The following is a 22,499-nucleotide window of genomic DNA, read 5'->3' on the forward strand; positions in this document are numbered from 1 at the left end:
CAGCATATCCCTTTTCAAATGTCTGCTGAGGGAAACGGTGGCATCTGACCTTGTCATGCACCAACACACACATGGATAGTATCAACTTGTTGCAAGAAAACTGAAATCTTGTGCTGGTGGTGGTGCCCCTTTCTGCTCTGCAAGTAAATTATTCAGTAAAACAACTTGCATTTGAGCATTTGTTCCATGTACTTTCCCATTTTCCTTACATTCCTACAAACTTGAGCACTTACACTGGGTTCTCTGCTCTTAGAAGCAAGAGCTATTTCACTGCTACCTGCTGAAGCCTGCTTGCATTTTCTAGCACTCTGGAGAAGGCAGTTACCAAAGTGCCTCCTTTGTACCTCAAGTGTTGTTTGCTGGGGAGGGCATCTGCTATGCCAGGTGAGGACAGCTGTTCTGTGTAAGTGGCCTTAAATCTGGATTTTCCCTGTGCTTTATTTTTCTTTGCCTGATGGAACTTTGCTGCTCTGGCCGCAAGGCTTGCAAAGCTTTTCTCTTGCTCAGGGCCCATTTGGAGGAAGACCCCTGCACCGTGCTGTGGTGTGGCGAGCTCTGGAGGGAGCCACAGCGAGCCAGGGGTTGCTGAGGCAGTGCCATGCTCACTGGGTACTGTGGATGGCCCTTCCCCATGTGCCAAGCTGCAGCTGGAGTCACAACTCTGCTGGGGACATGGACATTGCTGCCTGCCCGTCCCTGTTGCCCAGGCAGGGTCTTCAGGCTCTCCTTCACTTCTCCCCGTTCAGCAGCCACTCCTGAGCCCTCTCAAGGGCTGTGTCCCCAGAGCTCTCCTCTCTGGGGGTGGGACAGACATTTCCTTCAGGCACGGGCAAAGACCACAGGCCTCCCCCGCCCCCCTGCCATGTCCTCAGGCGCTTGGACCCAGCTGCAGGTGCCCCCCAAGTCTCCTGCCTGCAGTTAGGTTCCCTGTCCCTGACACCATGGTGACATGCAGAACCCTCCTCAGCTTTGTGGGACCTCCAGCCATCCTGCTGTGCTTGGGGACCATCCCCAGCAGTGTTCAGGACGCTCCACAGCAGGCAAGGAGCTGGCTGGACAGGTTAGGAGGCACACATCCATCTTTCCTTGGCTCTCCCACCCCATGCCCCCAGTCAATATGTCTCTCTCCGATGAGAAAGTTAATAAATTTAGCTCTAGATTAAAAGTATCGATCATTTCATTTGTAAGCGATAAATAACCAGGGGGGGGAGCACTGGGCGGCCCACAGGGTAGGGGCTGTTGGCTCCGGCTGCAGCAGCCGTGCACCCCACTGGGGCCAGGAGCCCTCATATGCATTCTGCCCGGATGCTGGCATTGATTTGCTATTAGTCTCCACGCACCACCCAGTAGCACATCATTCCCGAAGCCGCTATTAATGGCCTTTTGATAAATAATCACTTGTAAGTCAATAAATTTTTATTAAACAGTGTGGCGCTTTGATTTATGAAAATCCGACGGGGTTTGTCTGGGAGAAAAGGGATGCAGAATTGAAACGGAGCTGCTATCCATCTGCCTGCCAGGCCGGCCTGCCTGTGCTCGCGCCCCCGGCGCAGCTGGCTCCCGGCTCTGCCCACGCAGCCTGAGGCTGCCTGGCACCAGGCACAGGGTGGGCAGAGCTGGTGCTCACTGCTGACTGCTCCTGTCAAGACCCCAGCACTGATGGGGCACCACTCTGCTGCAGCAGCAGGTGGCCAGTGGGAATGTGGGAGCCACAGTGGGCAGCATGGGGAGGAGAAGGGGTTGGTCCTGGCTACTGGGCTGGGGCCCTGCATGGATCAGCACTGTTTGGGGTCCTGTCTCAATGTGGGGATGCACGGGGCAGCCAGGCTGCAGCAGCCATTTGTCACTCTCCCTGGCTCCAGCAGGCCCTTTGCCACCTGCTTTATTTGTCTCCCAGCCCTGACGTGGCATCAGACAGGTGTTAAACTACTTAATCACTTTAAAATTGTTTTAATTTTCTGTTTTGTATTGATCTCCACAGCACCAATTAATCAGCTCACTGGACCAGGCAGTTAGTACATTAAAAATTGTCAGCCAAGCTGGGCAGCTTAGAAAATGTTAAAAAAATATCCCACCAGCAGCCCCTCACTTCTCCCACCATGTGGAACCTGCTCCTGCTGAGCACTGGCTCTATCCGCAGACAGCGATGTGTCTCTTCCGGCCCTGCCACCAGCCCCACGCACCATGCTCCCATGAGACCTGGCATCCAACATCCTTGCAAAGGGTCCATTAGCTCTGTCCTGGCCCAGCATCTGTCCCATGGAGGCAGTGGAGGGGCTGCATGGCTGAGAGGGGAGCATTACAAGCCCCCCCTCACTGCGGGGGTTGGACAGGGACCGACACAGGGACTGTAGTCCCCCAAGTCCTAGAAAAAGGGCACTGAGCAGTCAGGGCTCCTTGCAAAGTGTCCACAGCCCAGTGAGAGACTGAAGAGGGCTTCAAGCCAAGTGTGGGCCTTGGCAGGTTGTACAGCAATGATCTGCAGACCCACACAAGGCTGGTGCTCAGGGCCACTGAAAAGTCCCAGTGGTTCAGGAGCTTCAGCTGTCCCAGGCATGGACTTGGCCACCAGCCTGTTGCAGGTACTGCCTGCAGCCTCAGGGAAGGGTATCCCTTCACCAGCCCCATTCCAACCCCTTCTGTGCCTGTGCCACGCTGCTAATCAGTGCCTGATGGGCCGGCAGCACCTTATCTCCTATTGATTTCCTTCCAAGACACAGCCCACATGTTTGCTTACACCTGGCTGGCACTTAGCTGGCTCTTGGCTGAACAACTGCCAAGCTTGCCCGGCCCCCAGTACTGTGCTTGTGCCTGGAGTGCCTCTGGCATCCTAAGCAGGTAAGGACAGCTGGCATGCCATTGGTGAGCCATGGGGAGCCAGAGCAGGGGTGTACAGCCCCATGTGCACACACACGGCTGTATGTGCAGCCCCCATTGCACAGGGGTGCAGCACGACGCAGGGGGGGACCCAACAGGTTGGCAGGCAAACACACTGGGGCTATTGATGCCACATCAATCCTGCAGCCCCGACAGGTGAATGGGCTCTCACTCACACTGTTAAGATAAATGATATTTATTTGCTGCTAAGAGCTTCCAGTAAGAGGCCCCAATGAGTGACTTTTGAACCAGCAGCTCTTGCTGCTGGTACACGCCCAAACCAGAGAAAACCCTGGGAAAATCTCCAGGGCTCACCTGCTTCTGTGGGCACTTCCTACCCCACACACAAGAACCACAGCATGGCCCCTTCCCCTGCCTGGCATGCAGGCCCTGCCCCGTACACATCCTATCCCCAACCCTTCTCTGGCCCAGCCTCACAAGGCCACCCTGGACCGCATGCCCACGAAACAAGTGCTGGGACTTGACTGGGACCTTTATTTCATCAACGCCTGTAACAGGGCTGCACCTGACACTACCCACGTGTGCTGCTCCCAGCCCTGCAAGCCATGCTCCCCATCCAGCTTTCAGCCACCCCATCCCAACAGCCAGGCACCTGCTGGTGAGGGGAGTCACCCGCTGGCAGGATGCAGGTGGCCAGGCCAGTCACCCCCCAGCCCAGAGGGGCAGGCTATGCTGGTGCTCAGCCGCTGTGCGTGCCCAAGCCCAGCATCGAGAAGGCCGCACGATGCTTCCTCAGTAGCAGTCGGATCTTCTCGTCGTCTGAGTCTGGGTCCAGAGGCTTGTTGTACTCATCGTCCTCGGTCTCAGAGGTCGCCCGGTCTCCGCCAGAGCCCCCCGCCCGCTGCGAGGATGAGGAGGGCTCCAGGGCACTCTTCTTCCTCCATTTGGTCCGTCGGTTCTGGAACCAGACCTGTTGCCCCGTGGGCCCAGCTCAGTTAGCGGCCATCACGCTGCGCAACCCATGCCACACAGGGACCAATACTCACCTTCACCTGAGACTCAGTCATACCAAGAGAATAGGCCAGCCGTGCTCTTTCCGGACCTGCCAGGTACTTGGTCTGCTCAAAAGTCTTCTCCAGAGCAAAGATCTGGTGTCCCGTGAAGGTTGGGCGCGTGTGCTTCTTCTTATGGATGCTGTCAGCCAAGTGAGCAGGGGCTACAGGAGAGGAAGAGAGAAGTGGGTGAGCTCTTGGCAGCCCACGACTCTGGACAGCTCTCCGCTTGTCCACACTCACCAGCCCTCAGTGACCAAAGAGTCCCTCCACACTTGCTCCCCTCCAAATTAAAACTGTATTCCTGCTTCAGGGCTTCAGCCCCATCCCAGGAGGGCTGAGCTGCCCACTGTGCAGATCACACAGGGCCAGCGCTGGGCTATGCACCTCCTGATCAAGGACAGTGCTAAGTGGCTGTGGTGAGAGGGTAAGGGTCGCTATCAACAGTGCTTTACCCCAGAGCCATGCAGCACCCATGCCCCACACCTTGCAGGATGCGTGACAGAAGACAGGCATGGCTGAACATGGGCTAGTAGCTGTGCCAGGAGCAGATAGCCAAACTGCCTAACCCAATCTGCTCCAAAATCATCACCGGCAAAGGGGTGAAGGGGACCAGAGCTGCAGGTTCTGAGCAGCTGCAGCCAGCCTCGCGGGGCTTCCCCCGGGACAGTGGATGCACCCATCCCACCTACCCTCTGGAGCAGTGGCAACATGCTCTGCAATTCCCCTGCCAGCTCTCTACCAGGAAGGCAGTGCAGCCAGCCCAGGGCTGGCCATCCTGCCTGTCTCTGCCCTGAGCTAAAACAGTCACTGACCCCCAGTGAGGCTGTCTGAGCAACCGGGATATCTTGTAAGTCAGAAGGCTCTGCCTGTCCTTGCCAGCTGTGGCTCCCTGGGGGCAAAGAATTAGTATTTGTCATTAAAGCCGCTCGTGCCCTTGAGCCAAAAGTTCTGCCACCGTTTGAGGTCCAGCAGCTCTGGCACTGGGGCCTTTCCCGCTGTCCTCGGGCAGCCTGCTGGCCAACCAGCTGTGTCTCGTGCAGGGCAATGGAGAAGACACAGCCTGCCCCATGCCTTTGCCCTAGTGCCGATGGGTCAGGGCTCTGCAAGTTGCCCATCAGCTGCTGCACCCAACCACCCACCACCCAGCCGCTCCGGGCCCACTGTACTTACGGCCGCCGCACTGCCGGCCGCCCCGCCACTCCGGGGCCGCCTCCGCCCAGCAGCTCCGTCCCCGCGGCAGGTACTCGCCACCAGCCTTGGGGAGGGCGCCCACCTGGGGCCCGTAATAGACGCCCGGGGAGCTCAGTCCGTTAAATCCGCCCGCGTGGGGGTAGCCAGGGAGGACACTGCTGTTCGGTGTCGCCGCGGGCCGGCCGAGGATGTCGGAGATTCCGTGGGGGGTGCCAGCAGCCAGCTGGGCACCCAGTCCGGGGGGTCCCAGCTTGTAGAAGGAGCTCTGCACTGAGTACTGGCAAACAGGCGCCTTAGCCTCGGGGAAGGGGCCCAGCGAGGGGCCGTTGAGCAGAAAGGTGCCTGGCAGGTTGGCATCCATAGCTCCAGCACCGAGGCGGCCCTCAGAGCCCGGAACCCCGGAGGCGCGATGGCTGGCCCATTACCACTGGGCTGGGGGCTCCAGGGCCCCAGAGTCCGCCCTGGCCCGTGGGCGCCTGGCTGGCACTGGGATCCTGGCGGGGGCCGGGGCCGCGGGCAGCGTGGGAAGCGCCCCGTGACCCCGCACAGGCTCCGGCCCCGGACCCTCAACTTGGGCTTGGGCAGCGCCAACATTTCTCTGATAAAGACGAGGCCGATTAGAATAACGCGCACCCATTGGCCGGGGGGCTGCGGGCGGCGCGCCCATTGGCCGGGCCTCGACGGCCGCGGCCGCCATTGGCTGCGCCTCAGGGGCAGCGCGCCATTGGCCCGGCCCAGACAAATTGCGCTTTGAACACCGGCGGCGGCGGCGGGAGGGACGGGACGGGACGGGACGGGACGGGACGGGACGGGACGGGACGGGACAGGATAGGACAGGATAGGACAGGATAGGATAGGATAGGATAGGATAGGATAGGATAGGATACAGGGCTGGAGTGCGGGGAGCGCGGACGCTGGACAGCGCCGGTCGGACCGGTGCTCTCGGCGGGGCCTCTCGGGCGGAGACTCAGTAGCGCCGCTGCCCCCGGCACACCCGCCGCAGTGCTGGGGGTACCACTGGCACCGACGGCATGGCCGCTTCCCCCCTCGCCCACCCTGGGAGAGGCCGCCGCAGCCCCTCGGGGGTGCGCACGTTCCTGCTCCCTTCAACTTCCCCACGAACGGCAGAGCAAAAGCAGCCGCCACTCCCACGGCCGCCCCCACCCTCCCGGCAATAGGGTACGGACAGAGGGGACCCACCCCCGGGGTCTCCATCTTCCCCACTTTTGGAAAAGCAGAGATGAGACACTGTTTGTGTTGATTTATTTATTAATTCGTAGTCTGATAGCTGGTGTACAGGGAAATGATCTATACATCAGGACCTAAGACAGGGAAATCCAAAAGGCTTGTTTCCATAACAATTAAAAAAAGAAAATAAAAGTAATTTTTTAAAACTTCTAAAAAGCTTCTAGTGTGCAGACTGCAGCATTCTCTAGGCTCAATGTTGGGTGCAGCCTCCCCCTACCAGCCCTACAAGCAATCTGAGCGCAAAGCAATGTCACTGCAGGTGCCTGGCACAGTTGCAGCACAGCACATTCCCTATGGCATACACAAGGCCAAAGCACTGGACCCACACACAACTCTAGGGTGATGCTACGGAGTCAGCTGTTGCAGTGGGTCTAGGGAGGTTATTGTACGCAGCAAGGGTGATGGACGGAGAGTCTGTGCCTATATGGCTCAACTTTGGGGTGGGGAAGGGACTGCTTTGCTCTCCAAGGCTAAGCTGGGTCAGTTGCTTCGCTGCAGCGAGGCTTATTCTTGGCCGCAGGGCAGGCAGGAGCTCTCCCAGCAGATGCACGCCCACTGAAAGGCAGGGGTGCCCTGCCAAGGCCACCATCCCATGGCCTGAAGCTGGAGGTGCGCTTGTTCTGCATCTGGCCACAGAGAATAAACCCAGACTCTGCAAAGCAGGTCCATGGCCACTTCCAGGAGAAAGAGCAGGGGGTCCCCACATCACTGTGCTACAAAGGCCAGGTCCCCACATCAGTTAGGTAAAGGACAGGATCAGGGATGTAGGACCAAGTGCCGCTACCTGCACCCTGCGCTCCTGGGGTCAAGTATTACCACAGGTTCAATCTACTCCCTGACTCTGAGCTGCCTGGGCAGCTCTGCCCAGTGCTGCTCTCCTGCTAGAGCAGCTGGTCTGAGGTGGCCCCAGGGCTCAGGCTGCTGCCACAGTACATTCCACCTGGAGAAAATGCAGCCACCGGGGCAGCAGCCCCCATGTCTCTGGGATTGGTCCCGGGAGGGTCAGTATCCAGGGCTATAACCTCCCTTGCAGGGAGGCCAGGGTCCCTGCAAAGCCCTTGCCTGGGGTGCGTATTGCACGGCTGTTGGCTATTGCTAGCTCCCGGCTCATCTCCTGAGCAGATATTGTGCTGAGTAGAGCTAGGCACAACCCCATGTGTGGCACAAGCACTCCCTGCTCTCTCTCACTGCACATCCTCCCTGGGCCCCGAGCACCTCAACGCAGGCCTACAGCTTCAACCCAGCTGGAGCCAACGCAAACTGGGGCTGGACCATGGGCAGACCCATGGGACTGTACCTCTAGGCCCCGCCTCTTCAGGCCAGGAAGGGGCCAGGCTCAGGCAGAGGGGCACAGGACAGGGGCAGGCTGCTGCCCTCTCACTCCTATAGCCTTCCTGCTCCATTCACCAGAGCTGCTCACATATTCCAAAGGCTTTGCCCATCCTGCAGCCTGAAGAGGTATTTGAGAGCAGAGCTGTTAGTGCTTTGTACATACTGCTAGAGTGTCCCTAGGGGTTTGCATAGTATTTATTGGTTCATATACACAAGGCTGATTGCTGTACAGTTTACACTTTCAACATAAGCAACGAGCTCAGTGCTCAGCCCAGAGCTCTGCCCTGGCGGGAGACTTTGCACGTGCTAGGGAGAGGAAGGGCAGCCCTGCACCAGTCCCTCTGCCCAGGGCAGCTGTGCTCCCTGCAGCCTCCCTCTGCACCCTCTGTCCACTGCTGCCCTCCCCAAAACCCAACACTCACAGGGAGGGATGAAAAGCAAGTCCAGCAGAGGCAGCACAGGCATTTGTGGGGAGGCCAAGCACCTCTCCTTCCGTGGTGAGCAGTACCATGCTGTCCCAGCTTTCCTCTTGCAGCTGGAGCACAGACGTGGAGATGCATCTATGCACGCGATCACACAGAGGTGGAATCTCTTTCCCTCTCATCTTCTTCTACTCCAGCTCTTGCCTCCCAAAGGAGCTGAGAGCATGCCCCTGGTGCGTGGTGCTGTCTCTGGACTCCTGGCAGCAGCGGGGCAGGGACGGAGGCCCCTCGTCAGTTTTAAGTACTGTAGCTCATGCGTCTTGCAGTCAGTCAGTCATGCGGATAGGACGGTAAGTATGTCTCATACAGAAATCATGCCATTAGCCTATAGAAACATGTACAGCCAGCCCTGCTCCCCTCCACTCTCTGCTCTCCTCTCCTCTCCTCTCCTCTCTTCTCAGGTATGTGTCAGAACGTGTGTGAAGTTCAGTGGTTTGGTGTTGAGGTGTGATCCTGGAGAGACACAGAGAGACACAGGAATGGGGGTTACCAGGGGAATGGGGTTACCAGGCATTCATGGTGGCACATCCAGGATAAATGGTGGGGCAGCCAGGTACATGGCTGGGAAGTCCCTTCTGTACACTGTGCTTGTCCCACATGCACCCACTCTGCCAAGCAACCACACAACAAGTTTTGGGGGGTGTCACAGAGACAGTGACAGAGCACCACTAAGTGGCCTGCCTGGAGCTAGGAGCAATGACATCGATGGTATTGATGGCGCTGCCCCATCTGCAGACAGCAGCAAGCAGGGGCTGAGCTGCACCAACAGCAATGTGGCACTGGGAAGGAGCTGGGAGGACTGCTCTAGGTTCTGGGATGGAGGAGGCCAGCCTTGAGCCCTGTGCCTCAGCTAGGGTGACTGACTGCACCCGACTCTCCCAGCAGTGAGGAAGACCTTCCCCAGTGCACACCCTGGACCACTCTCACACAATGGAAAACTGCAAAAGCAAAGCAACAGGAGCAGTGCCCCAGAGAGAGGCAGAGCCAGGGACTGTCCAGGGAGTGGGGCAGGCAGAGGGGGACAGAGTTTGCACGAACATGTGCCCACAAGCATAAGCCTCTTGACTTTCTCACACCCACAGAGAGCTCACTAACAGAGTGGAGAGAAGAGAGAGGGAGGACAGAGCAAGCCATGCATGTACAGCAGAAGTCAGAGGACCAACTGCCCGTGCTTGGCAGCCTCCTACCAGGCTCAGGCAGTGCTGGGCAGCTGGGGAGCACACATGCAACACCTTCCCCCAGTGCTGCATTGTCAGGCCAGCAGTGAGTGTGCAGAGAAAAATGATGCAGCTGGGCTCAAGTGTGCTGTGCCAAGCACCCTGCCTTCAACCTGGTCTAGTCCCACTCCACAGGGAAGGCAGGAGGACCAGGGAATGCACAAGATTCAAGTGGTGATTCTGAGCTCAGTGGGGATCAGTGGAAAAAATGTCCTAGGTCAAAGGCAGGTGCCCTGTCATCAGCCCCTACAAGTGTCATGTTCCTGCACCCACCACTCCTGCATCCCTACTGCCCCGACATCCCCCAGCAGCACTCTGCCAAGGCCTGCCCTCATCCTGGCTTCAGTAGACCTCACTGCTATCCTCTCCATGGCTAGCAGAGGAAGCAGCTGCATCTCCCAGAACAGTGCTGTAAGCAGAGGAAGTAGATCATGGCCCCACAGAACCCTTCATCTGACCCACAGCTCTGCCAGTGCCCAGCTGCACCCCTTGGGAAGGGGACACCAAGGCACCAGCTCCACAAGGCTGCACAGTTAGTGCTCATGCATGAAGGGGGTGGTTCTGCTCAGATCCCAAGCAAATGCAACTTTTTTCCCTGGAGTGGCTTTGGACAAAGACCATCCCCCTGTCTGTAGCCCAGCATAACCAGGAGTAATAACTCTGCGGCCCTGTCACTGAGGACCATCACCCTGAGCACCCAGGATGCTGTCACTGCAGTAGCAACCCTTGCCACGGTGGCTGCAGTAGGGTGCTGTACACACAGCTGGCTGGAGCATCGCTGCAGACCAGGACACCCTGTCCTCACAGCACCCAGGAGCAGGTTATCAGCAGGGGCACACTGCTGCCCACCCTCAGTCTTTTGCTGCAGCACAGCAAACCCTCTCTGCAGGCCGAGAGCTCGGCACAGCCCCGCCACACTTTCCCCAGGAGAATATGCATGACCAGCAGCTCAGTGCAGGCAGCAGCATGGAGAGCCAGGACAGAAGGAAGAGCAAAGGTAGGGTTACCTCAAAAGAGGCCATTTGAGGGGTCACTGCTTCCCCCTTTTCAGGCTGGCTCGTTTCACTATCTGAGCCCCCATCCTGCCCCCAGAGACCTCTGGTTTCGGGACACGCACTCGCACCTCCTCCTGAGGAAGCCGCAGGGGCAGGAAGCAGGACCACCCAGGAGAACAGACAGACATAGAGAAGAGGACAGGAGAGGGAAAGGCAGAGTCAGTTGGCAGGCAGAAAACACCAAGCAAGACTGGTGCAGTGGGCAAGATTTGCCCCTGGAAGTCTTAGAGGGGAAACAGGAGAGGAGAGCAGGGCAGAAGAAAGGACAGAGGGTGCCACAGTCCCAGAGCCTGAAAGTCCTGCAGAAGTCCTGAGAGTCCTGGGTGCTGGCCCAGGCAGGCTGCCTACAAGGCAGGGCTATGATCCACACTGTACCTTGGCGCCCAGACCATCCCGGTGCAAGATGGAGTATTTCATGAAGTGATCATCCTCAGCCTCCAGGTCTTGGGGCTCCTGTAGGGAGCCCTCCAGAATCAGCTCCTCCTGTTCCTGCCTGTCACCCATGTCACCAGGGCCCAGCTGACGCACCACCTTCCGGATAATCTGTGGAAACCCACACAGCTGGGCGTCACAGCTAGCCCCAGGGCACCATGACTCCCTCCTCACCCAGTCTGGTCCTGAACTGCACGTGGTGTGCAGCCTCCGTCCCATGAGCTGGAGAAGTGCCGTGACTGTAACCGAAGACAGTGGGACGAAAAGGCCCTACATGGGCCCCTGGGCTAAAGGGAGCAGCTGGGTGGAGGGGAGAAGAGAAAGGCTGCAGCATGCCCTTGCCCATATCTTGCCCCTGATCACTCACCTTCTTGGTGATGATATTGCCTTGATCATCTGTGAACTGCTCCTCAGTCACCTGCTCTCCAGGGAGATGAAGGGCTTCATTCCCCTGCAGGAACAGGAGGGAGATTAGGGCATTTGAGGGCGGTGGGGTGAGTTGTTTTGCAGGTAGAACAGTACACCTGACATGCACCCCACAGCCTCCGTCTCCCACCCTGCCCTGACCCTTCACTGCTTTCCTCTGCATCTGCCCTGGGGCTGGTCCCTCAGCTCCCCCGCTCGTTACCTTCACGAGGACGCGCCGGCGGACGACTCTGGCGGAGAGAGCCTCCTCGTCATCCGCCAGCCCCTGGCTCTCCCCGAGCTCCTTGTCCAGCTCACGATGGGCGTGTTTGAGCAGGAAGCGGACAGAGCCCCTGACGATGTGCATGACGTTCTGGCAGCTGACCAGGAAGAAGGCCAGAAGCACCAGAGCGATCAGCAGCTGGGCCAGGAAAGCCCACATCCTGCCTCCGCACGCACAGCTGCGCGTGTGCCCGCGGCTCTGAGCCCGCTGTCAGAACTCAGCCATGCTACCCGGCTGCATCGCGCCCTGCGCGTCTGCAGCCTGCCCACGCAGTGCCCCGGCTCTGCGGGAGCTGCTGTAACCTCAGCTGCCGCAGCTCTGCTGGCTGTGGGCGGCGAGAAGGGAGCGGGCAGATGGGGCGTCCTTTGCAGTCACAGCTTCTCTCAAAGTCATGTGGCCAGGACAGATCTGTCCCTCTTCTCTGTCAGCTTGCCCAACAGCCTGTCCTCCTGACTACGGTGGGAGGGCAGCGTGCAGTCCTCTGTCACAGGACGAAGCCCTGGGCAAAAGCCAGGGCTTTGGGGTGTCATTGCAATCACTAGTGACTCAGGTAACGCACATGGCAGAGCTGAGCAGCCACCTCCAAGCATGGCCGTGCTGCCGGGATGGCTGTGCGTGCTCTGGCTGGGGAAAGGTGCTTGCCCTCACCTTGTACCTGCTGGCTCTGTGTGACCATGGCATCAAGCCCACCACTCAGCCTGGCCCCTAGACCAGCTCTATTTCTGGCTCCAGCAGGCTGTTGGGCTGGCAGCCAGGGCAGATACTCAATAAGGAAGAAGTCTGGGAGGGTGACTGGGTTATAAATGGAGAGCAAGAGCTCAGGTATCAAGCACAGCAGGCTATTCGGGGCTGAGAGGCACCCCCAGGGGCAGGAAGTGTGCCAGAAGACTTGAAGAGGTAGCACCTGGTCTGCCTGACTGGCCTTGCAGCAGACTCCAGAAAAGGCTGTCCATAGGGTCGCCACTTCCTGCAGGGCTGAGTCCCCTGCTCCTACCCTCACCTGCCCAAAGAAGCGGCTGTCGGCCTCCTCCTGCCAGCCGCCTGCGGGGTGCTGAGGCTGCCAGTCGCTGTCCTCTGCAGAGCTGATCCGCATCAGCTCCATGGCTGGCATCAGGACCTGCTCTTGCTCCTGGCCCTGTGCCCCGGAGGCTGTGGTGTGCGTTGGGAGCAGCCTTCGGGTGACTCCCTCCTGCCAGGAGCCCGGTGTCAGGTCCTGTAGGCAGGAGATAAAGGAGCCTTCTGCATTCCAGTCCCTCAGCCTGGGCACCAGAGAGGGACAAGGATAGGGAGAGAGAGACAGAGAGAGAGAGGCAGTCAGCTTTGCATGGAGTGCTGCACCCTGAGCACCAGCCGAGCTCCGGCAGGCACACCGGCGCAGCCTGCACCCCACAGGCGCTGGCTCCACTCCCCAGCTCACGGCACTGCTGGGCACCCGGCAGAAGCAGCACAAAACGCAGATGCACAAAAGGCACAGGCCAGCTCCACGCCATGCTCCTTGCCCATCCCACAGCCTCACGGCTTGGCTGCCAGGATCTGAGGCAAGAGCATGCTGTGCTCTAATGGTCTAGTGTGGTCTAGCTCTAATGTGGTCTAATGCTGTGGAGCATTGCTGGGCGCCGCCAGGGACCTAATGGGTCCAGTGCCACTGGGAATGTGGAAGGAGGCAGCCCAGGTCAGGGTTAGCTCTGGTAAGTACGACCTACATGCAGGGCCTGGCCGACTGGGGTTCCTCCCAGGTGGTCTGCAAGGAGCCCTCCAGAGCATTGCCAGAAAGGCCCAACCATTGTTCTGTGTACTGCAGATGCCTGGGCTCCAGAGCTGGAGACCAGCAGAGAAGCAAGCAAAGCAGGGAGATTATTGCAGCTGGCCCAGCACAGGGCAGTAGCTGGCAAAGCAGTTGTGCTCCCCTACCACAGTCACCCTGGTGCCCCAGGCGGCAGTACCTGTCTGCACTCTTCTCCACAGCATGGCTAAAGGTAGGTGATGTCATGATCCTGGCTTGCACCTTCTGCTGAACTGAAACAAAAGAGACTTCACTCTCCGGGTCCTGCTCCCCAGTCCCTGGTTGATGATCACCAGATGGCATCTTCCCCTCTGGCCTCTGCCCCTCCTCCTGCTCTAGAAGGTCAATCAGGCCATTCATGGCATCTGAGTCCACTGTGTCATCCTCAACCAGGTCCATAGAGCCCATGTGGTCTGGGCCATGAGCATCTGCTAGAAGTTGCCCTGGGAACCGGCCTTCGCTTGTGGCATCGGAGTCCTCAGCCTTGCTGCACTCCAGAGAGGAGTCCTCAGCAGTCACCAGCGAGGGGGTGAGCCCCGAGGACCACACCTGCATGTCGGACATCTCCATCAGGGCATCCTGCTCAGTGGCAGCCATGGGGATAGCATCCATGATGGCCACCTCATTCCAGTACTGGTCGGCACGCAGCGGGGATGGCAGTGTGTAATGCAGGGAGGCAGGGGACAGCAGCTCGTCCTGCAGTGAAGCGTAACCTATATGGGCAGACAGAGGCATCATCTCCAGCAGCCATCTCACGCACGCACAAGCACAGTAGGGCAAAAGGGAACCAGCCTCTGGAAGGATGACTGCCCCAAGGACAGCAATGGTCATGCCATAGCCCCCTGTGGCTAGGTTGAGCAGGGCTGTGCTCACAGCAGCGGCTGCTTTCACATGGTCCCTGCAAATGCTGCCATGCCTCCCTTCAAGTCCTGGGGCTGGTTTGGGCAGGTCCTGTGGCTGCCTCCTTCCTGTGAGGAGGATTGGCCTGGTGTTCACACAATGCTCCATCCACTCTGCAGGACACAGTGCCCTCTTTGCTACCTTGCTCCATCAGACCCCTGGTCCCTGCCCACAGCCCCCATCCAGTACCAGCTGGCTGGCAGTTAGCCTGGAGTTCAAGTAGCCAAGTCTGGCAGGCACCAACTCTCAAAGCCAAACACTCTCCACAGCACAGAGGAGCAGGCTGGAAGTACCATGAGCAGAGAAGGATGGCCCCAGTACACACCATGCAATCCCAGGCTCTACAGGAGGCCTTACAACCCTGTTGGTGTCTCCAGGGCTACAAGCCATCGTTATGTCTCATCACCCAGGGCCACGTGCACAGCTCAGGCACATCCGTATGAACTACAACCAAGCCAGGCACTCCCACCCATGCAGGTGGCTTTGCTCAGCCTTCTTCAGCTCTGAGCCATTTTTTCACCCCTGGAGTTCAGCAGTGAACCTGTTCTGCTCCCCTGGCAGCCAGGGAATGCCAGCCACAGCCAAGGCACAGGGTACAGCTGGGACCCTTGGCACAGAAAGGGCACCCATGGGCAGGTGCCTGGCCAGAGGCATGCAGTGCAGTGCCAGTGAGAGAAGGAGCCTGGGACTGTGCAGGAGGAGAAGGCCTGGGATGGCTGCCTGCAAGCATGACAGCTGCAAGAGGGGCAGTCCCTGATGACATGCAGTCACTGGAGCAGGATGCAGCTCCCGGAGGGCTTAGCTGAGGTGGAGACAGTGGAGACAGGCAGTGGAAGAAGATGAGAGGAGAGGCCAGGATGAGCTCAGAGGAGAAAGGTGAAAAGAAGTGACCCACAGGAATGCCCGCACCTGGCAGCACTAGGTGGCATGTTTGAGAAAACAGAACAAGAGACAGAGAGGGAGAGAGCGATGAGCCAGTGCTGCAGGGGCAGAGCCACAGTGCAGGGCTGTAGCAGCACAAAGCCCTGCCCCTGTCTGGTGTGCCGGCTCCCCAGCAGCATATGCCACAGCTGACTCCCCACATCCAGGCATATGCACATCCAGGCTGTGTCCCCACATCCAGGCACACCACCACAGCTGGACAGCCAGGACTCTGTGAGCTCCCTGGCTCAGCTTGCATAACCAGAGGCACCTCTCACTGGCACATTGGGATAAGGAACACATGTCAATCCCACCTGGAGAATTTCTGAGAAAGCAGTATGGCAGAGCCAAGCTTTCAGCAGCATAAGCCCCAGTGAAGAGGCCACATCTGTCAGCAATGCCTTGTGCCCACTCAGTTCTCAGTGGGTGCAACCTGGTCAGGCAAGACACCAGCCCCAATCTCTGCACAGACTGTGCCCCCAGGGCCCTCCTGCATTCCCTGCCAGAAGCTGGGGCTCACCATTCATCTGGGATGGTGAGAGGGAGTAGTCTCTGTCCGTGTAGCGCCAACTTCCCTTCAGGCTGCGGCTCTGCCGACCAGAGCCCTCCAGCATGTTGACAATCTCGCCGCGGTCAATGTTCCTCAGTGCAGTGTACAGGTTCTCCACTGCAGGGGGAAGATGGTGTCAGCAAACTGGTCACTTGGGGAGACACAGCCATGCCCCAGACACGCTCCAGGTGGGCAGGGAAGGCAGATATGCATGAACCACCACTGTAAAGCCAGCCAGTGATCCTTGAAGATGCACACACTGCTCTGCACAGCTAGCCCTGCCACCTCTGTGCCTGTAAAAGGGCACCACAACTACTCACTCTTGACATTCTTGCCCTCACGGCTGGCCCAGAGGTTGAGTAAGGCTATGCTCTGCTCCAGAAGGGAATTGGGGTTCTCCACACGTATCCTGTTGATGTCATCCACCCCAAATTGCAGCTCACGTGCCAGCTCTGGGGAAAACACCACATCAGTATCAGACCCTCTGGTGCCCACCACAAGGCTAGGGACATTGTGAAGGGCTCAGCCAGGACCAGTGCAGAGACCCTCTGTTACATACAACTGAACACAGCAGAACATGCAGGAACAGGAGCTGGGATGGGGCAGAGGTTGAAGCCCCCCCTGCTCAGGCTGGCTGTGACCAGTGCAGTAGGGTCTCATGCTAAGGAGAAGTGTGGGCTCTGCCGTTGGGTGTGTGGCTGCAACGACCAGCAGCAATATGTACAACTCATAACAAAGCCCTAGCCTGCTACCCGTGCGTGTGAATATGTGCACAGCCGTGGGAAGGTTCACTTCAGTGCCCTGGAATGCTCACAGCAAGGGTGCAGTGCAAAGCAGTCACTACACCTGGCAGCACACTTCCAGCCTCCTTAAGTGTCAGCTTTCCGAGGAGTGTTGTGCATCCTCAGAACTGTCAGGTGTGGACTCACCGGCCCAGCTGAGGCCCAGCTGTTCTGCTATGTCAACCATCTTCTGGTCTGCCTTGTCTGTGCTGCTCAGAGAGCCTGGAGAAGAAAAGGGAGTCACAGCTTCAGCTGTGCAGGGCTCTGCACCAGAGTGGTGAGGGGAACAGGGTGCTGCCCGTGGGGGTCACACAGACCCGTAGGCACAGCACTGCCCTGCAGGCAGGACCAAGGAAACCTTCAGGGAAAGGGAAGTTGCCATGAGTGCGACTATGACAGGATCATCCCAGCCTTTCCACTGGCTTGGGCACCCCCAAGTGCAGGTAGTGAGTGAGCTGGAATGGTCCTAGCAGGCTGCATACCAAAACTGGTCTCACTTAGAATGCTGTATCGCTCCCGCAGAGACAATGGCGTCAGTGTCCTCCTTCGCTCATCACTGCCACTTCCCTGTGAAAATGGTGACAAACCAAGGGGTCAGCAGCTTGAAAAGAGGGCAGCAGCTCTGCCCTGACACGACTGCTTCTCCTTCAGCTCCAGAATGGCATGACAAGGCCACATGGAGCAGGTGAAGAAGAAAGCTGACAGCAAGGGCCGTCCCCTGCACTTGGGAGAGGGATGGGCCCTCACTGCCCCCTACCAGAGTGCCAAAGAGCCTACACTGACCTTGGTGCAGGGTGGTATGCTGATGTTCAGGTGGCAGAGCACATGCTGGAGGTCCTCGTATTTCATGGCCTTACGCAAGAAAGACAGGGAGCCACTGGCTTCCCGGCTGCTGTCCCGGACCTGAGTGCCAGAGCCCAGTTAGGTGGCTTGGCACAAGCCAAGGGCCCTAACTGGTTGCCCAGTCCTGTACCCTGACATTACCTTGATGGGGATGACAAGACGATTCTCCCGGAAGGACTGGAAGAGGAAGGTGCGGGGCTGAGTGGCCTTCTTGACAGGCACCAGGTTCCCTGAGAGTTCGACGTGCAAAGGCATCCCCTCTACCACCTGGCAGGGAGCATAAAACATGCTCAGACCCTGTGCAGAGCTGCTTCTCCCGCTCCTGGACAGGGCAGCTAACCCTGACTCTCCTAGCCAGGCCGGGGCCAGGCCCTTCCACTGGCATCAGTCTCCCCTCACTTTGTCAGCCCTCTCCCTGCTGCCCTCCACACATGCTGCTGGGGACAAACCTCAATGTCCCTGCTGCGGGCCACCTCTGTGAAGTTCTCATGCTGCTCTAAAGTCTTGTCAACCTTGTCATCAGTCATGCAGTAGCAGCGCAGCCGGCCTTCTCGTGCATCATTCATCTTGGCAAACACCACGAATTTGGCCATGTAGGGCACGGCTGTCAGCTCCTTGTACAGCATCGTGGCAAAGTGCACGGCCTCAGCTGTGCGTGGGCAGTCGGCCAGCCAGAACCTGCAGGACATCTGGGTCAGGGTGCTGCTGGGCAGTGGCACCAGGGAGCTGCCCCCACCCCCCTCAACAGCCAACTGGACCTTAGAGGAAGCCCCAGGAGCTCTGGACACAGGTGTAGCCCCATCCGTGATGGGGACCCACCCAAGTATAAATAATGGCCTCCTTCCTTCTGCACACCCAGCTGTCATGAGTGTTTCCTGGTGTGTGCTCAGGCAGCACAGGGGTCTCAAGGCTAGAAGAAACCACCCTGCATGTAGGAATAGGGCAGCACAGCACCAGGGATAAGGGGCTTCTCCTGGCAAAGGCTGTACCAAGGCCCAAGGAGCACCAGATGTCCTCAGATGGGCACACGTTTGCCCAGGACTCACCTGGCAGACACATTGGTGGTAAAGTTAGCACACTCATTTTCATAGACCAGCTTTGTGGTGCCTGTTATGTCTTCCCACTGGGCTTGGGCTGTCCCTCCTGCAGCGGAAAGCAAGGGTCAGCATACTGTCTTTCCATAAGCCTGGGGTCTGCATCCCCTAGGCATTTGCTTTCTCCACAGCTGTGCCCTTTCCTGAGCTCCCTGGAGCTGCATCTCCCTGAGGCAGCCCAGCCCATCCCCATGGAGAGCACGCTCACAGCCTCACCGATCACACTGCAGAGCAGACGTAGGCTGGTGGTGTCACCCTCACCACTGTCTCGGGGATTGTCCTTCCAGGATGGTGGCAGTGGGATACGGAGGCCAATAGGGCGGTGGAACTTCCTCCGTCGTGGCTCCACTGTGACAATGGGGCTGAAGGTCGCTTGGTTCCCCAGCAGCTTAGTCACCAACTCATCAGGCACAGGCTGTGCCTGTGGGTAACACAGGGATGGGCATTAGGGATGGTTTTTCCTCAGGCTGGGGCACAGCCTGGGCTTGCTGCCCACCCCTGATTGCAGAAGCATGTCTGGGCCCCAGGCCGGGCTCTCTGGGGCTCACCTGCAGGGCCAGCCTCACTCTCTTGGTGACAGCAGTGTCTGGAAAGGTGGCCTGTACCATGGGCACCAGTGTGCTTTTCAAACAGCCTCCCTCAGGGCCAATCATGTCACAGTCCTGGCAAATCCGGGACATGACCACAAAGTAGAGAGGGAAGTCGGTGGTGATGATGCGGCAGACCCTCTTCTTATCCAGCTCCTCCTGGCTCTCCAGCTCTGCAAGGGCAGCACTGCCATCAGTGCTCATACACCAAGCATCTGGCTGTCCCTCAACACCCCTCCATGCTGCACTGACCACACCACTCAGCCCCATTCCACCACCCAGGCCACCGCAGCCCTGCGTGCAGGGAGCTGTGAGGTGTGGAGCCCCTGCCTTCCTGGCACGCTCACCCTCGTCCATGCCATTGAGCAGCTGGTCCATGTAGCTCTCCTCATAGCGGTTGCGGTGCTCCTTCCAGACAGAGCCGTTCTCGCTGCGCAGCACTACCAGCTCACGGTCTCCACGTCCATACGAGGCAAAGTGTGGAATCTCCACAATGACAGGGCTGCAGATAGCAAAGGAAGGCCACTGGCACCCACAAGCTGCACAAGGACACGCAGGCAGCAAGGTGGCCCTGGGCAGAGTGCGTGCCCATGCTGCGCAGCTGCTGGGGGAAGAAGGACGGCTGACCTCCCTCTCTCTGGGAAAGAGGGCTCTGCAGCTGGTGGAACAGGGCTGGCCAGGGCTTTTCTGCCACTGTTCTATTACTCTTGAATGACCCACCCCAGAAACATGCTGCACCCAACAAGAGGTGGGATTTCTCCTCTGCCAACTTCCAGAAGCAGAGATAGGCAGAGGTCTGGCCCTGGATGGTAAAGCCCTCCAGATGAGCCCAGATCTGTCCCCAGTCCTGAGGGATGGCCCTGGTGTGGGCAGCCCAATCTGCTCTTTTCCCAGCTGTGCTCACCTGAGGAACTGGGCACCAGCAGGCCCCAGAGCAATGATCCGACTGCCCAGACCCTCCTCCTCAGCCAGTGGTGGGGGTGCAGGTAGCTTTTGGGGCTTCACCAGGCGGCAGGTAATGCGGGTCGGTGCAGCACAGGCACGGGGCGGGATGACCACACGCAGACCATGGTGCCGGCTGCCCCGCATGGAGCCACCACGGGCATCCACCATGAAGCTCACCAGGAACCTGGAGTGGACAGAGGCATGGGCACATGGGCACCTTGCAGCCAGCTTGTGAACAGAGTGTGCATGTGCTGCGCAGGCTGGGCACTCACCCTGTGTGCACGGGGCTGGCCACTGGGCTGATGTTATCTGAGGTCTCAGTGGCAGGGCTGCTGGGGATCAGGGAGTCCTCGTCGAACTCCTTGGAGGGCTGTGTAAGGCAGGGAAGAGACCCCGTGGGCAAAGGGTCCTATCTGGGGGTGTTGAGCCTGCCCACCCTTACACAATCCTCGCTGGACAGTCCTGCACCACCAGGTCAATGCCCATTACCCATCCCACACTTGAGCTCTGTGATGATGGGGGAGCTGCCCCGGCAGGGAATGCCTGGGGGAGGCCATGGCAGGCTGTATCTCATGCTCACCTCCTGTGGGGACACCGAGGGTGCATGCAGCAGACTGACTTGCTCAGCTTCTGTCTCCACAGGTCCTACCTGCTCAGTCTCCTCAGCTCTGGTCACCACAGTTTCAGGTGGGATGCAGGGGACCTGCAGGACAGCTGGAGACTCCACCCTGGCAGGAGAGGGTAGTGACAGCCACAGAACTGGTAGGGTCCCTCAGCCCCTGCCCATCCCCACAGAGCCCTGGGGCCGCTGGACAAAGGCAAACTAAGCAGCAGTCCCATGTCCTGGTGCAGGAACAGCACTGACCAGCTTTGCCTGCCATGGCAGCCAGTGAGGGCTCAGTGATCTATTCCTTGCCCGGAGTCTTATGTGCCCCACAAGAAGCCCAGCCCAGCACAAGGCTGTTCTGTGCCCTGTACCTGCTCCCTCCCCACCATACAGTGTCTCTTACGTTTGCTCCAGTGTCGTTGTGGTCATGAACTCCAGTATCTCCCTTTTGCCTTCCTGGTCTCTGAGATCAGGTGTCTTGGGCTTTGGTGCAATCAGCTCTTCCTCTGAAACCAAGAGCTGGCTCAGCAAGCAGAGGCAGATGGACAAGGGAACACAGATAACCAGCCTTTGCTCCCACCCCTCCTCAGGGCTGGAGCCAGGGCGCATCCCCGCTCCCACTGCTTGACACAGACACTTGGCCCCTGGGTCTCAGCCAGACACAGGGGGGGCTTTGCTGTCTGCCAGAATGGGTCTGCTGGCAGGGCAAGGCCCATGCCACAGGCCAGCGGGACAGGAGCTGTGGGAGCCGTCAGGAACTTCGGCTGCTCACTAACCTCTTTCTCACAGCACCAATCAGCACAGAGACTGCAGGGGACACCTTACACTTTGATGTCTGGGACAGGGACATAGGCACGACTGGGGGTGCAGGAGGCTGCCCTAACACTACACCCCGCTGGAGGCACAGAGCTCTGCTAATGCTGACCACTGGTCCCATTAATACCTGCTAACTAGCTCACCAGGGTTTGGCTCTGGCCAGTGCCCTGTGGGAGGGTGTCCAGCACCTCCTGATCCAGAGAGAGTACCCCAGAGATGGGGAGGGGACCACAGAAGCACAGAGACCTTGAGCTCTCAGGTTAATCCCTGCTCTGGCCAGGATGGAATGGGGCAGTTGTGGAGGGGCACCAGTAGTTGTCACAGTACCAGGTTCCTCCACCTGCCATGGACAGGGCCTGGGTCTGACAAGGGAGTCAGGGTCCTCCTGAGTGGGAGGATGCCCATTCATGCAGTCACACCACAGCAAGCAGCACGGACATGGATTGGCAGGGCAGGATGGCAGGGCTGGTGCTGGAGAGCACCAGCCCAGCAGCAAGGCTCAGCAGATGGATATGGCGTGCGGATGCTTAGTGGCCATGGGGTGAAATGGGCCATTGAGCTGGGGCAGGGGGACATATTTCATACCCATTACTGTGACATGAGCAGTGCCTGCAAAGTAAGAAGAGGCAAAAGTGAGGTCTTGGTGGGAGGGCGCAGGAGCAAACCAGCTGCAGCTGGGCTGGGAGATGGTGCCCTCCAGCAGAGCAAGGCACAGTGGGGGCTCTGCATGCCCAAGGGCTCTCTGCACAGTCCCTGGGGCACAGGATCACAGAGATGTCCAGACTTTGTGTCCCTGCATAGTGCAGGGAAGCACACAAGCCAGGAGGTGCCACCTCAGGAGTCTGGTAGGCTTCCTTCGTCCCCTCTGCAAGACCACAGCAGGGCCCACACAGCTCCCCCACCCTGGGGGTGTCTCTGTTCCAGCAGGAACACCAGTGCCATCCCCATGACTGCTGCCTGCCACACTGACCCAGCTGGCAGATCTCTGGGATGGTGTGACCTGACTCCCGCCCCTCACCTTCATCCTCTGATACGTCCAGAATCTCATCTACAGTCTCTGGGAAGCTCATGCGGTGCTTGTCACCAACTGACTGTGGGAGCAGAGCAGAGTCAGAGGAGGCCAGCACTTTGCT

General features: G+C 58.8%; 2 protein-coding genes across 16 annotated transcripts in view; both read right to left on the reverse strand.

The window, feature by feature from the left end:
• Positions 1-3,057: 3,057 nt before the first annotated feature.
• NKX6-3 (NK6 homeobox 3) lies at positions 3,058-5,639 on the reverse strand. Its single transcript, XM_048287441.1, has 3 exons — positions 5,064-5,639; positions 3,885-4,054; positions 3,058-3,808 (listed from the first exon to the last, which is right to left on the reverse strand). Exons 1-3 carry the CDS (start codon positions 5,443-5,445, stop codon positions 3,578-3,580), a joined length of 783 nt encoding a protein of 260 aa, XP_048143398.1. The 5' UTR covers positions 5,446-5,639; the 3' UTR covers positions 3,058-3,577.
• A 696-nt stretch (positions 5,640-6,335) lies between these two features.
• Positions 6,336-22,499, reverse strand: part of ANK1 (ankyrin 1) — a 55,771-nt gene continuing 39,607 nt past the window's right edge. For 3 of the 15 annotated variants that reach the window (XM_048287349.1, XM_048287356.1, XM_048287360.1), the window contains 24 exons: positions 22,385-22,457; positions 21,952-21,975; positions 20,954-21,056; positions 20,524-20,671; positions 20,216-20,313; positions 19,903-20,127; positions 19,346-19,500; positions 18,960-19,171; positions 18,628-18,832; positions 18,364-18,460; positions 17,767-17,995; positions 17,459-17,584; positions 17,258-17,377; positions 16,957-17,041; positions 16,622-16,696; positions 16,013-16,144; positions 15,663-15,809; positions 15,131-15,139; positions 13,482-14,034; positions 12,539-12,797; positions 11,218-11,301; positions 10,794-10,961; positions 10,371-10,492; positions 6,336-8,599 (listed from right to left, as the gene is read on the reverse strand). In XM_048287349.1, coding sequence (XP_048143306.1) covers positions 10,394-10,492; positions 10,794-10,961; positions 11,218-11,301; positions 12,539-12,797; positions 13,482-14,034; positions 15,131-15,139; positions 15,663-15,809; positions 16,013-16,144; positions 16,622-16,696; positions 16,957-17,041; positions 17,258-17,377; positions 17,459-17,584; positions 17,767-17,995; positions 18,364-18,460; positions 18,628-18,832; positions 18,960-19,171; positions 19,346-19,500; positions 19,903-20,127; positions 20,216-20,313; positions 20,524-20,671; positions 20,954-21,056; positions 21,952-21,975; positions 22,385-22,457 — 3,426 coding nt within the window. In that variant the 3' untranslated portion in view covers positions 6,336-8,599; positions 10,371-10,393. The other 12 variants (XM_048287354.1, XM_048287359.1, XM_048287352.1 and 9 more) reach the window with 11 other exon arrangements.

Source organism: Corvus hawaiiensis, chromosome 27 (assembly GCF_020740725.1).
Source record: "Corvus hawaiiensis isolate bCorHaw1 chromosome 27, bCorHaw1.pri.cur, whole genome shotgun sequence".
NCBI classification, from domain to species: Eukaryota; Metazoa; Chordata; class Aves; order Passeriformes; family Corvidae; genus Corvus; species Corvus hawaiiensis.

Coding starts and splice junctions, on each gene's coding strand:
- NKX6-3 (XM_048287441.1), bottom strand. CDS start 5,445: ATGGATGCCAACCTGCCAGGCACCTTTCTGCTCAACGGCCCCTCGCTG. Junction 4,055..5,063: donor CGGCCGGCAGTGCGGCGGCC/GTAAGTACAGTG, acceptor CCTCTCCTGTAG/CCCCTGCTCACTTGGCTGAC. Junction 3,809..3,884: donor TGACTGAGTCTCAGGTGAAG/GTGAGTATTGGT, acceptor ACGGGGCAACAG/GTCTGGTTCCAGAACCGACG.